Source organism: Cynoglossus semilaevis, chromosome 1 (assembly GCF_000523025.1).
Source record: "Cynoglossus semilaevis isolate Cse_v1.0 chromosome 1, Cse_v1.0, whole genome shotgun sequence".
Lineage (NCBI taxonomy): Eukaryota > Metazoa > Chordata > Actinopteri > Pleuronectiformes > Cynoglossidae > Cynoglossus > Cynoglossus semilaevis.
Genome location: NC_024307.1, coordinates 6,027,926 through 6,039,328, shown reverse-complemented (window position 1 = coordinate 6,039,328; position 11,403 = coordinate 6,027,926). Strand labels below are relative to the sequence as shown.

Here is an 11,403-nt window from a genome sequence, read left to right as displayed (position 1 = left end):
CTATCTATCCATCCATCCATCTATCTATCCATCCATCCATCTATCTATCCATCCATCCATCTATCTATCCATCCATCCATCTATCTATCTATCTCAAATGTTATTGGAAGACAGCGAAGCTGCTGTAAAATAAGTTATGGTGGTAAAAGAAAAGATCGGGCTCGATATATAGGCATCCGAGGATTTGTGCCCACAGACTATATCATTTACTTTCAGAAACAGAGGACATCTCCAGGGAGCCGTCCATAGCTGACGTGTACCTACAGGCTTGTAAACTTGCAGGTGTGGTGCCAGTCTCCATGTTTTTACGAAATCTTCACTCTTCAACTCTTACACTCACCCATCATGGGCTGGGACCTATGGGATGCAAGGCTCTTGCTGTTGCTTTGTTGGTAAGTTTTGAAAGTGTGTCAATAATTTTTCTATCACCTTTTTGTTAAAACTTGATCAACAAAATAAATGAAAATTGTGTTTAGCATGACATGAATATCAAAACCCTGGAACTGGCAAACAACCACATTCAAGCTGAAGGAGCCAAGTACCTCGTGGAAATGTTGAGAGCGAATTTAACTATACACCACCTGGTAGGTAGATCCGTCGACCCACCAGTAGAGGGCACGCATGTCTTTCATTGGTATTGAGCTTTGTAGGCAGATTGAATAGCTACTGTATACTTCACCGACATCTGCTTGACTTCTAGGATTTGTCCAACAACTGTCTGCTGTCTGCAGGAGCAGAGCATGTGGCTAAAATGTTGCTGCACAACATTTCAATAAAATCCTTGAAACTTTCTGGTAATGTACAAGTGAAATATAAACTCATTTTAAGTACAACTTTAGAAACATTGCATTGAATTGAATTATTTATGACAATCTCTATTCAATATGCTTTAACACATCCCATTGTTCCTCCAGGGAATGGCTTTACTGACGATGATGCAAAATATTTCTCAGATTCATTCTCAGTAAGTTGTCTATGATTTACGTTTCGATTTGTTTCAAATACTCAGGTAGTCATATGTATATTTATTTCCAGAGCAATTTCAAAATAAAAGAACTTGACCTGAGCCATAATGAATTTTGTGGAAAAGGGGGAGAACATATAGGACAAATGCTAGGTAAAGTGCAAATAATTAATTTTAACATTTAAAAAAAGAAATTTCATTTTGTATTAATTAAGAAAATCGAATTCAAATATCTATCCTTACAGCAAAAAAAAAAAATTAATTAATTAAGAAAATTGAATTCAAATATCTATCCTTACAGCAAACAACGAGGGTCTGGAGGTCATGGATTTAAGCTGGAATCAGTTGAGAATGAAAGGGGCGGTAGCTTTGAGTGCAGGACTCAAAGTATGGCTTCGCAAGAAAACTATTTCATGACCAGTTTTATTCAGAAAAACTTGACTACTTGCACTTTAACTCCATATTAGGTGAATACGACGTTAAAACACCTTGACTTGTCATGGAATGGTTTTGGGAATGAGGGCGCTCTGGCCATGGGAGAGTCCCTAAAATTTAACAACACCCTGGTGTACCTGAACCTCAACAACAACCGTATCACCAACGAAGGGGTCACCATGCTCTGCAGAGGTCTTGAATTCAATGACACACTGCGTGTTTTACTAGTGAGTTAAGAGAGATGTATTAAACACACAGCAAATGTGTCTGCACACAGTGAATTCTCTCTCTTTTTTGTCCTGCTGTAGCTGGCATACAACTCTATAACTGTGGAGGGAGCACTGGCTTTGGTGAAGATGGTGAAGAACACTCCTAAAACTGCACTGGAGGAGATAAACATGTGTGTGAGTGACGCCATCTTTGATCCAGGTTTTATTGAAAGAGCAGGGCAATTTAAACACAGTCCATTCAAAGTCTGGTTATTTTCTAAAGTATCTAAGATTTGATTTTTACTAATTCAGGGTTTTGAATCCAGACCCAAGGGCTACATGTAGACTATGCAGCACATGTCCTTGTATTCTTTGAACCAAAATGAATGCCAAGTAGCAACTCTTTTGCTTGTCCTCCTAAGGCCAGTTTGAGTTTGAGACCTTTGTGAGAACCAAAAGTTTTAAATAATACCATTGTCCCCACTTTCACCCATTTTTCCAAACAGAATGTTCTGGTGAATGAGAACTTTGTGCAGCTGTTGGAGTCGACATGTGAGGAGCATCCTGGGCTGGATGTACAGTATGGTGGAGTTGGCGGATTTATTGCTAAGAAGCCACCGAAGCGTGTAGATCCAATGAAGGTCATCCAGGTCAGTCATGAACGGACTTCAAAAGGGACATTATCTGAAATGATTCTCTCCAATATGTTATTTTACACTTATACATAATGCTATAAAGGATTGGTTCCACCCTCGACTGGGTTCTTCTTCATAAGAGAAAACAGCACAGTATGTGTTTTTTTTAAAGGATTATCTGGACTCACACAAGCTGCGTCTTTGGGATTTCTTCCGGAACATTGACAAAGACGGCACAATGCGTGTCCCCGTTGCTGACTTCAGAAAGGCAGTGCAGGTCTGATGACTAATATATGTTGTCTTACTTAATGATGAATCCTGTTCAACTCAAATCAAAGGAGAACTTGTCTTTTTCTTTCCTTGTTGTGTCAACCAATGGTAGCATTCAAGCATTCCTCTGGACCGATATCAGATTGAAGAGCTAATACAGAGACTTGACAGTGACAGGACAGGGAGGGTTGACTACAGGTGAGTCCCCACAGTAAATAGGGTTTGTGTTTACATATCCTTGCAATGCCTTTATTTTACATCTGAGATAACAAAGTGTGTTTTAGTTATGAGCTGGGACATGTACACTGTTATTACTAGTGTTACTATCTTGATAAGTAAAAAGAATATTGTAAAGGACTCTGTTTATGGTTTGGTACGTACATGGTACAAATATTGTAAAATAATACAAATATTTTCCAATGTCTCAGGGGATTGGCAGATACAAGGAAACAGATGATGAGAGATCATCGCCGGCAACTGAGAAAGTTTGAATCCCGTCAGAAAAAAGAAAAGCAAAAGAGCGACCGGATCCTCAAGACTTTCCAGAAAGCTGTAGAAGCTGTAACACCTCACGGCTCTATGGTCATTTCTCCTGGCGCTCCAAAAGATGACTCGAGTGGTCCGCGGCAGTTTTCCGCCACGCCTCTCAGCTCATGGCACCACATCGTCATGTCCAACAGCAGTCGTTATTCTGTCACTAACCTCAGCAATGAGCATGGTCAAACTAGCTCACTAGCAATGCGGTCCTACTCTCAGCCCAACCTGCTGGATGACTCTCCTCGATCCGCCCCAGGAAAGTCCATCTCTGCTCAGGGCACAAGGTCTGACCCAGAGATGAGCCACAGTAAGCTCAGCCCCACAGCTGATCACTTAACACGATCGAGGCCTGCTCTCAACGCCAAGCAGACTGAAGTTAAAGCCAAGCCCAAGAAAGTCAAGAAAAAGAAGGGAAAGAAAGAAAAAGAGGTGGGCTTGAAGAACCCAACCAAAACTGCCAAGTGATTATGAAACCTTTATAAAATGTTTAAAAAAGAACATTTGCATATTTGTTACTTATAAATAAATACATTATGAATAAAGGCAATTTTATTAATTGTGATGAATTACAGTATTTGTATTTGACTATAATCAATTCAAAGGGATGCAAAAGAGACACTGAGGAGAGCACTCCATAAACCATCAACTAGTCACCAGTCCATCACAGGGCCACACTGTACATGGAGACTATCAACTATTTACATTTATTTTAGACATTACACCAACACAATAAGATGTCACAAAAAAGTCCGAAAAAATATAATGTTGGACTTTGACAACCATTTTAAGTTCACATTCAGGAGAGTGTTATGTACAATGTCGCAACATTATTTGCGAACGACTCGTTCGTGGGAACACTCATCCAGAAAACATCATTTACAAACATACATCCATCGTCTATTTCATACAAAAACCTGAGCTGTAAATTTTGTTTGACAAAGATAACATTATGCATGAAAAATCTGACTGTGTTGTGTTGGCTAACACTGGTGTGAACAGGGACAGGTGTTGTATTCCGCCCATTGTTAAACTTCTGCTATATAAAGTCCTAATGTCTCTGCTGGCTCACTGAGAAGCATTTCACCACAATGTTTGGCACTCTGTGTTTCCTTGCACTGCTGGGCTCCACGGCGGCCTGGGGGGTAAGTATGACACTAGTTCTTTTTTAAAGGCTACCCGCATTAAAGGTATTTGAATTTATATATTCACGACTTCATTTTTCTTAGCGGGCCGACCTGTGGAGTGGGAGAGGTATGAGAAATGGGACAGGAGACGGAAGTGGGGACAGATGTACTTGTGATGCCTTTTTGCCAGGGTCTACTTTTCCCTTTGGTGATCTGGTGGAGGTAGAGCAGTGGATGGAGGAGATATCGCACAAACTGCAACAGGAAATGGGAAAGGTATTCTACCATAATATGTGCTGCAAATGTAGACCTATTAGTTGCTAAAAAACTAAAAATGCCCTCCCCCTTTTCTTTTTAATTTCAGGTAGAAGATTATGAGATCAAGATCACGTCTTATGCTGAAAAAATTGTAAGTTTGACAGCGGTAATTGTGACAATGGAGAAGAACCCTGATGACTACAGTTCCGCCGAGTTTGAAGAGGTGAAGGTCGAAATTAAACAAGTGGAAGCTCTGATTAAAGAGCTGCAGCTTTCTATCAATGGCTCCATCACTCTCTTCGAGTCACTACACGTAGAAGTAAGTACAGAGCATGTCATGAATCGATTATCAACAGAAAATGTCTTGAAACTATTGTTGTCTGTCAGATCACATCAATAGAGGTGACCCTGACGAGACTGGAACAAACCTATGATAAGAATCTGGTTCTTGAGACGCGTCGAGAATACATCAAAGTGCAGCTGGAGTTGGAGGAATGCGAAAGACGCCACCAGGAAATTTTCAACCCCAACATTGGTAAGCCGATTAGCATGACAGTGGCATGTTATTTTATTGCACAGTCCCTAGAACTGTTGAGCCCATTGTTCTTCCTTTTTCTCTGCAGGGTCTTGTGCTCACACTGGTATCATCAAGGTTAGCAAACCCATTGTGGCCCAGCTCAACCACCATCTTCACAGTACGTACATCTATGGAGGCTGGGGGAAAGATTCAAAGCCTATTCCAGAAAGAGAGTCGATGTACTGGTACTCAGGGTATACCAGTGGCGCCCTTTATGACATTTACATGTTCACCAACTATAAGAATCTGATTCTTAGAAAACACTTCCAGCATCATAGCTTGAAAAGTGGCTCGACAGGTTTAGGAAACAACTATATTATACGAGACAACACCTTGTACTACCAGATGAACAGTCCATTTGGAGTGGCCAAACTGAATCTCACTGACATGACATATGTGTCCAGAGTGATTCCAAAAGCAAGCAGCAGCTTCTCCTATTCTTTCTATTCCAATCAGGTCTTTGACTTTGCTGGTGATGAGACTGGTCTGTGGGTGACCTATGGTACAGTGGAATCTGGAGGTAGAATAGTCATTGCAAAGATAAATGAAGCTTCTTTTGGGATTGAGGAGGAATGGCAGACTAGCATTTACAAACCAGGGGTGAGCAACACGTTTATGGTGTGCGGGGTTATGTATGCAGTCAGGTCACTTGATATCCAAACTGAAGCAATTTTTTACAAGTACGACACTAGGACTAAAGAGGAGAGCTATATCCATGTGCCCTTTGAAAAGTTTCAGGATAAGTACTCTTCTCTGGACTACAATCCCACTGACCAAAAGCTCTACATGTTTAATAATGGCTACTATGTTAACTATCATCTGTGGTTTAACCACACAACTGAAGCCACCGCGGCACCACCGCTGGCTGAGCCTGGCGCCACCGTGGCACCACCGCTGGCTGAGCCTGGCGCCAAGTCTTTGATTGATAATAATTCCTAATTACTCTCCTAACAAAAAAATAAATGATTGTATTTCTCCCTGTCTATCAATCTATTGTATAATCTTTCTGACTCTTACTCTCTATGAATAAATAATCTTGAGCATTACAAAAGTGTCACCAGTCTCTTTTTACAAATACTCTTGACAATATATTGCTTCAAAGGTATACTTTTGCTAGTTATGCTGACAATGACCTGATTTTCAATATAAAAACATGAGCATAAAACTTGAAACACCTTTAATTAGCATAATGTTGCTAAGTAAACATGACAGACATAGTATGAATTTAAAACAGATGAATTCCATTAAACAGGGGGGAAACAGAAACATTTGTTGTTATTACTCTAGTAAAGCGTCTGTTTAAAGCAGTGCCAGTTTGATCCCTGTTACAGAATATTAGTCACTGGCTTTTAACAAAGAAAAGACGTGCATTGAAACCAAACTTGTTCAAATGAAATACCTATAAACCATTGGATCACTCCTTGACTTCTAACTGTTTAGATGGAATCAAATTGGGATGAAATATAATTTTAGGGTGGATGGATACATGTTAGTGTAGTGGGTATTAAGCCTGCTTACAATACCAACAATGATAATCAATTAAGTTGTCTGTATGTAAGGTAGATTACATACAGAACACTATTGATTTTTATTGTGATTAATTATTATCAAATTATTATTAGTTAGGGCTATACAATTAATCAATGACAACTGAACTGTGACTAGTTTATATCAAAAAGTAACATCAGTGGCCTGAAACTTCACTGATCCACAGCACACCACCATGGCTTCAAATTTGCAACTTTTGGACAAAGGTCTGCTTCCTTCAACACCAGGTCACCACTACCTGGTGTTATTAATGCCAAATTAAGAATGAAAGGGCCATACAGGACTGCGAAGAGAGTCCTTGACTAGCATGTTGGTAACTGGTAACAACTTAAGGAATAAGAAATGTATGTGCAAAACAAAGAAAAGAGTAAAAAAGTAAAGTATCCACCATTCTTTTCACATCAGTAAAGAGGTTGGGTTGTGGCTCAGAAGTGAGTCACTATATAAAATGTTTTTTAAAAATGTTTCTCAACATAAGGAAAGTAGGAAATCGATTTTCTTTTATATTTATGTTTTATAGAATAATTTGAGACTGTGGTTAGAAATCATAGGACACATGATCAAATGGGGTTAATTGCAGTACATTTCATTTTGTTTATATTTCTGTACTCTATATATACAATAAAATGCAATATGTATATATTAATAAGCTATTGCACAAAGACCACAAATGGAAACAAGAACCAAAGAGCAGAAATTGACGATGGCTGATCTTTGAAACCTGCAGATATCTGGCATTAAAAACATTATGCTATCATGCTGGACATAAGAAGTTAGATAGTGAAAATACTCAATTAATTATTTATTAATTTAAACAGATTTGGAGAGTGACAAATAATTAAAAACAACCAACTCAAAAAAAATTTAGTGCATTGCAAATGTTCCTAAACTACTCTAAGTGTATATTTATATGAAACATAAATGTATCCCTGGACATATGTACAACAGTTTCATAACAGGATTTATTCCTGGTTTAAGTTCTACAGTGTTTAAACACAGCTGGAACGTTTCTCATTCACCATCATCCAGGTCTGGCCTGAAGCTGTTGATTGCCAGTGGGATTGAGCGCAAACAAGGATGTCATCCTGTGTCATGAACAAATATGTCCAATTGTGTTGATCTTGAACTACAGCTATGAGAAAAGAGCAGCTGTGTGTGATGATCTGATAAGAAATGTCTTTAAAATCCCTGTGATCGGGTCTCTGTCCAGACACTTGTGCGATAACCTGAGACACAATGCTGCCACTTCTACTGCTGTTCCTTCTAGACCTCAGTCCTGCTCTGGCCTGGATTGTAAGTGACTTTTGTTGTTCTCAGCTGAACCATTCACATATGAGTATGAGTTTTATTCAAGACTGACTTGATTTTCAGCCAGTGGAGGACTGGGAATCTGGCAACGTGACTGCATCAGTAGGTGACTCAGGTCAATGCGTTTGTCATGTCTATCTGCCTGACACCATGTTCCCTGCTGATCGGTTGGAGCACATGCAAGAAGTCAACAATGAACTGAAGGTGGAAGTGGAAGTCCAGAAGAAAAAGGTACAGTAGATATAAATATCAGAATGATGACTAAAAAAACATCATCATCATCATCATAATGGTGTTGTTTGGGATACCACTGCTGCCGACTACATCAAACTGGACTTTGAGCTGCTCAGGATTGAGCTCAGAGAATTTGAGGCTCTGGTGACTCAGCTCAAAGACTCTCTCAACTCATCCTCACCCATGTTTGACAGTTTGTATACTGAGGTAAACAGACATGTTTGAACACATACTTGTGACTTTTCTTGTCTAATTATTAGCTTTCATGGTAATTCAAGTGTGTTTCTTTTTAAAAGATTCAAAACATGACGCTCATCGTGAACCAACTGGAGACCTATGACAAGAAGAACCTTGAAGTGATCCGCATTGAGTTTGCTAAGCTGCAGAAGAAGCTGGAGGACTGCCAGAATGACCAGGGAAACATCAAGCCAGATATTGGTAAGGCAACACATCAGAGATACATGATAAATGATAAATGTACATTTCTCATCATATTTACTTCACTTTTCTCAATCCAGGCAACTGTAATCACAGTGGAATCCTGAGCATCAGCAAACCAATGGTGGCCCAACTCAATGCTCACCTGAGTTCAGGTTATGTTTTTGGGGGCTGGGGAAAGGACTCCAAACCTCTAAGAGGTTATGAGTCCATGTACTTCTACGGTGCTCACACAACTCCAAATGTGTATGACTTCTACTTTTATTCTGACTACAAAAATTTGCTTCTCAGAACTCAATTTAAACGTATTAACCTTCCACATTCATGGATAGGTGCCGGTAACAGTTATGTTGTTCGCAATCATGCTGTGTATTTCCAGCGCAACTCACCTTTCAGTATGACTAAGCTAAATTTGACCAGTACCCAATATGACTACAGAGTGATCCCAGCTGCTAGTGCAAGTTTCTCATACAGTTACTCTGACAATCAGAACATTGACTTTGCAGGCGATGAGCAGGGCCTATGGGTAATGTATGCCTCAGAGGAGAGCATGGGTAAAATTATTCTTGCCAAGGTAGATGAGAAGTCCTTTGGTATTGCTGATGAGTGGAAAACAAACGCCTACAAGCAGCAGACTGGCAATGCTTTCATGGCCTGTGGAGTCATGTACGCCACCAGGTCTGTGGATCTGACCACAGAGGAAATCTTTTATGCCTATGACACCAGGACAAAGGAGGAGAAAAACCTCAACATTCGGTTCCAGAAGTTCCAGGAGAAGTACAGCAGCCTGGACTACAACCCAACTGATCAGAAGCTCTACATGTACAACAATGGCTACTATGTGTCCTACAATGTGAGGTTCAATGAAAAGTGATTCCTTCTTTTTAGTGGTCGACCGTGTTGTGATTCATACGACCGATCTTCTTTGTTTCTGTAGTTCTGTGAAGTAGTCTTGTCCCATTTTCTGAATAAAATCAAACTGAAGCATTTAAATAACGAGTCAGTGTCATTGTTTTTCACAACTTGCCAAAAGCATTATACCAAATAAAAGAGAACATGGGTTGTGTCTCTTCAAAAAGGATTTCTGATAATTTAGGGAATATAGAATTCCCAGATGGTACATTTTAGCAGCTCTTTTGCTTGATCTGTCTTGGTGAATGCGTGTTCGCCTTCTGTCATCCAATGCCCCTACGCAGCTCGCAATTTAACTTAAATGTCCTGTTAACACCAATATTTAGCAGTTGGAATTCTGTGGTTAATCCACCCAGAATGATGTCAAGCCACGAATTAGTTTGCTTCACTTGGGTTTTGACAATATCGATGAGATGGGCGCGCATGGTGTCGCAGATATGTAGGGACGAAGATTTGTGGGAAATGGTAGTGACCTAAGTTTGACACAGGAGGGCGCTGTTGTTGTTGTTCGCCCCTCCAGAGTCATCTGGTTGTCACTATTTTTGTTCTGGATGGTCACCGTATTGTTGTTTTGACGCTGTGTCTTTGCGGAAATGTGAATGTTGTTTTGCAGAGAGAGTGTGTTTTACCAGTATCGATAAAAAAGGAGAAGTAAAAAGAGTTCTTGACCACGAAAAAATCGACAGCCATACGCCTGAGTCGTCCTGCATCGCACCATATATCGTCAATACAAAAACACAACGTAGAGACTCCGGGTGTTTGGAGGCACGACGCGACATTGCGCAGATTTGGGTTACACAACCATTCTGTAATAATTGTTGTTAAGCATCTTCTAATTGTGATAACAGAGTTAAATGTCATTGTTGGCTCTCAGTGTGCTTCTGTTGTGTGTCATCATGTGATGCGCTGTGTGGTTTGGCTTTATAAAACCAGTTCGAGGTCAGTAAGCACAGCCAGAAGTAATACATAAGGCGCGGCGAGTTATAAGCCGCACTGTCGACTTTTGAGAAAATTAAAGGCTTTTAAGTGCGCCTTATAGTGCGGAAAATACAGTAAGTTACGCAGTGTACATGTAAGGTACGCTATAGAATCAAGTGTCTACATACGGGCCAACTCTCTTCCCTCCCTTCCTCCCTCAACTTCTTCTCCACCGCACATGCCACCATTAGCCTCTACTGTATCGTCTGTCTTGAAGGTAAGAACTCATAATTAAAACCACATTTTATTTTATATCACAGGAATCCTTATATACTATATTTTTTGTGTGTATGTCTCTATAGCATTAAAAACATGTTTTTTACATTTTTATAAGCACTAACAAGGGAGTTTTTTAGAGGGCCATAACAGATTCATTTTTTTTCTGTTATTTCTTATGGGAAAAATGATTTGAGATACGTCTACCTCGAGTTATGAGCTCGGTCCTGGAACGGATTATGCTCATATCTCGAGGTTTCACTGTATAACTTCCTCATATATTAAACAGTCACATAACAGGATATACTGCTGGCTTTGTTTGCTGCAGAAGTTTAATGCACCTGATACTTTTCTCATCCAGGTCTGATCTGAAGCTGTTGATTGCCAGTGAGATTTGAGCGCAAACAAGGATCTCATCTGGTGTTTTTTTTTATACAATGTATAATTGTATTTATTTTGAAGAAGAGCCAGAGAAAAGAGCAGCTGTGTGTGATGATCTGATAAGAGGTGTCCTCAAAATCCCTGTGATCGGGTCTCTGTCCAGACACTTGTGCGATAACCTGAGACACAATGCTGCCACTTCTACTGCTGTTCCTTCTAGACCTCAGTCCTGCTCTGGCCTGGATTGTAAGTGACTTTTGTTGTTCTCAGCTGAACCATTCACATATGAGTATGAGTTTTATTCGAGACTGACTTGATTTTATTTTCAGCCAGTGGAGGACTGGGAATCTGGCAACGTGACTGCATCAGTAGGTGACTC

At 40.0% G+C, this 11,403-nt stretch overlaps 3 protein-coding genes across 3 annotated transcripts in view; all 3 read left to right on the top strand.

Annotated features, from left to right (window-relative positions):
- Nucleotides 1-3,737, top strand: part of lrrc74a (leucine rich repeat containing 74A) — a 4,672-nt gene extending 935 nt beyond the window's left edge. The window contains exons 2-13 of the mRNA XM_008307351.3: nucleotides 217-392; nucleotides 477-584; nucleotides 701-794; nucleotides 915-964; nucleotides 1,036-1,117; nucleotides 1,266-1,351; nucleotides 1,432-1,626; nucleotides 1,708-1,803; nucleotides 2,115-2,258; nucleotides 2,416-2,520; nucleotides 2,626-2,711; nucleotides 2,942-3,737. Coding sequence (XP_008305573.1) covers nucleotides 217-392; nucleotides 477-584; nucleotides 701-794; nucleotides 915-964; nucleotides 1,036-1,117; nucleotides 1,266-1,351; nucleotides 1,432-1,626; nucleotides 1,708-1,803; nucleotides 2,115-2,258; nucleotides 2,416-2,520; nucleotides 2,626-2,711; nucleotides 2,942-3,515 — 1,796 coding nt within the window. The 3' untranslated portion in view covers nucleotides 3,516-3,737. The remainder of the gene's footprint in view (nucleotides 1-216; nucleotides 393-476; nucleotides 585-700; nucleotides 795-914; nucleotides 965-1,035; nucleotides 1,118-1,265; nucleotides 1,352-1,431; nucleotides 1,627-1,707; nucleotides 1,804-2,114; nucleotides 2,259-2,415; nucleotides 2,521-2,625; nucleotides 2,712-2,941) is intronic.
- A 370-nt stretch (nucleotides 3,738-4,107) lies between these two features.
- Nucleotides 4,108-6,055, top strand: olfm4.1 (olfactomedin 4, tandem duplicate 1). Its single transcript, XM_008307201.3, has 5 exons — nucleotides 4,108-4,192; nucleotides 4,277-4,450; nucleotides 4,539-4,751; nucleotides 4,820-4,967; nucleotides 5,056-6,055. The coding sequence occupies exons 1-5, from the start codon at nucleotides 4,139-4,141 to the stop codon at nucleotides 5,946-5,948; spliced, it is 1,482 nt and encodes a 493-aa protein (XP_008305423.1). The 5' UTR covers nucleotides 4,108-4,138; the 3' UTR covers nucleotides 5,949-6,055.
- Nucleotides 6,056-7,308: 1,253 nt separating this feature from the next.
- LOC103376828 (olfactomedin-4-like) lies at nucleotides 7,309-9,526 on the top strand. The gene is given in 4 exon segments (XM_008307362.3): nucleotides 7,309-7,850; nucleotides 7,929-8,306; nucleotides 8,396-8,537; nucleotides 8,618-9,526. Coding segments are annotated over 4 exon segments (1,371 nt in total). The 5' UTR covers nucleotides 7,309-7,793; the 3' UTR covers nucleotides 9,412-9,526.
- Nucleotides 9,527-11,403: the final 1,877 nt, after the last annotated feature.

Excerpts from the sequence above, each read along its gene's own strand:
- olfm4.1 (XM_008307201.3), top strand. The coding sequence starts at position 4,139 with ATGTTTGGCACTCTGTGTTTCCTTGCACTGCTGGGCTCCACGGCGGCC. Across the intron at positions 4,451-4,538 it reads TGCAACAGGAAATGGGAAAG|GTAGAAGATTATGAGATCAA; the intron begins GTATTCTACCAT and ends TTTTAATTTCAG. Across the intron at positions 4,968-5,055 it reads AATTTTCAACCCCAACATTG|GGTCTTGTGCTCACACTGGT; the intron begins GTAAGCCGATTA and ends TTTTCTCTGCAG.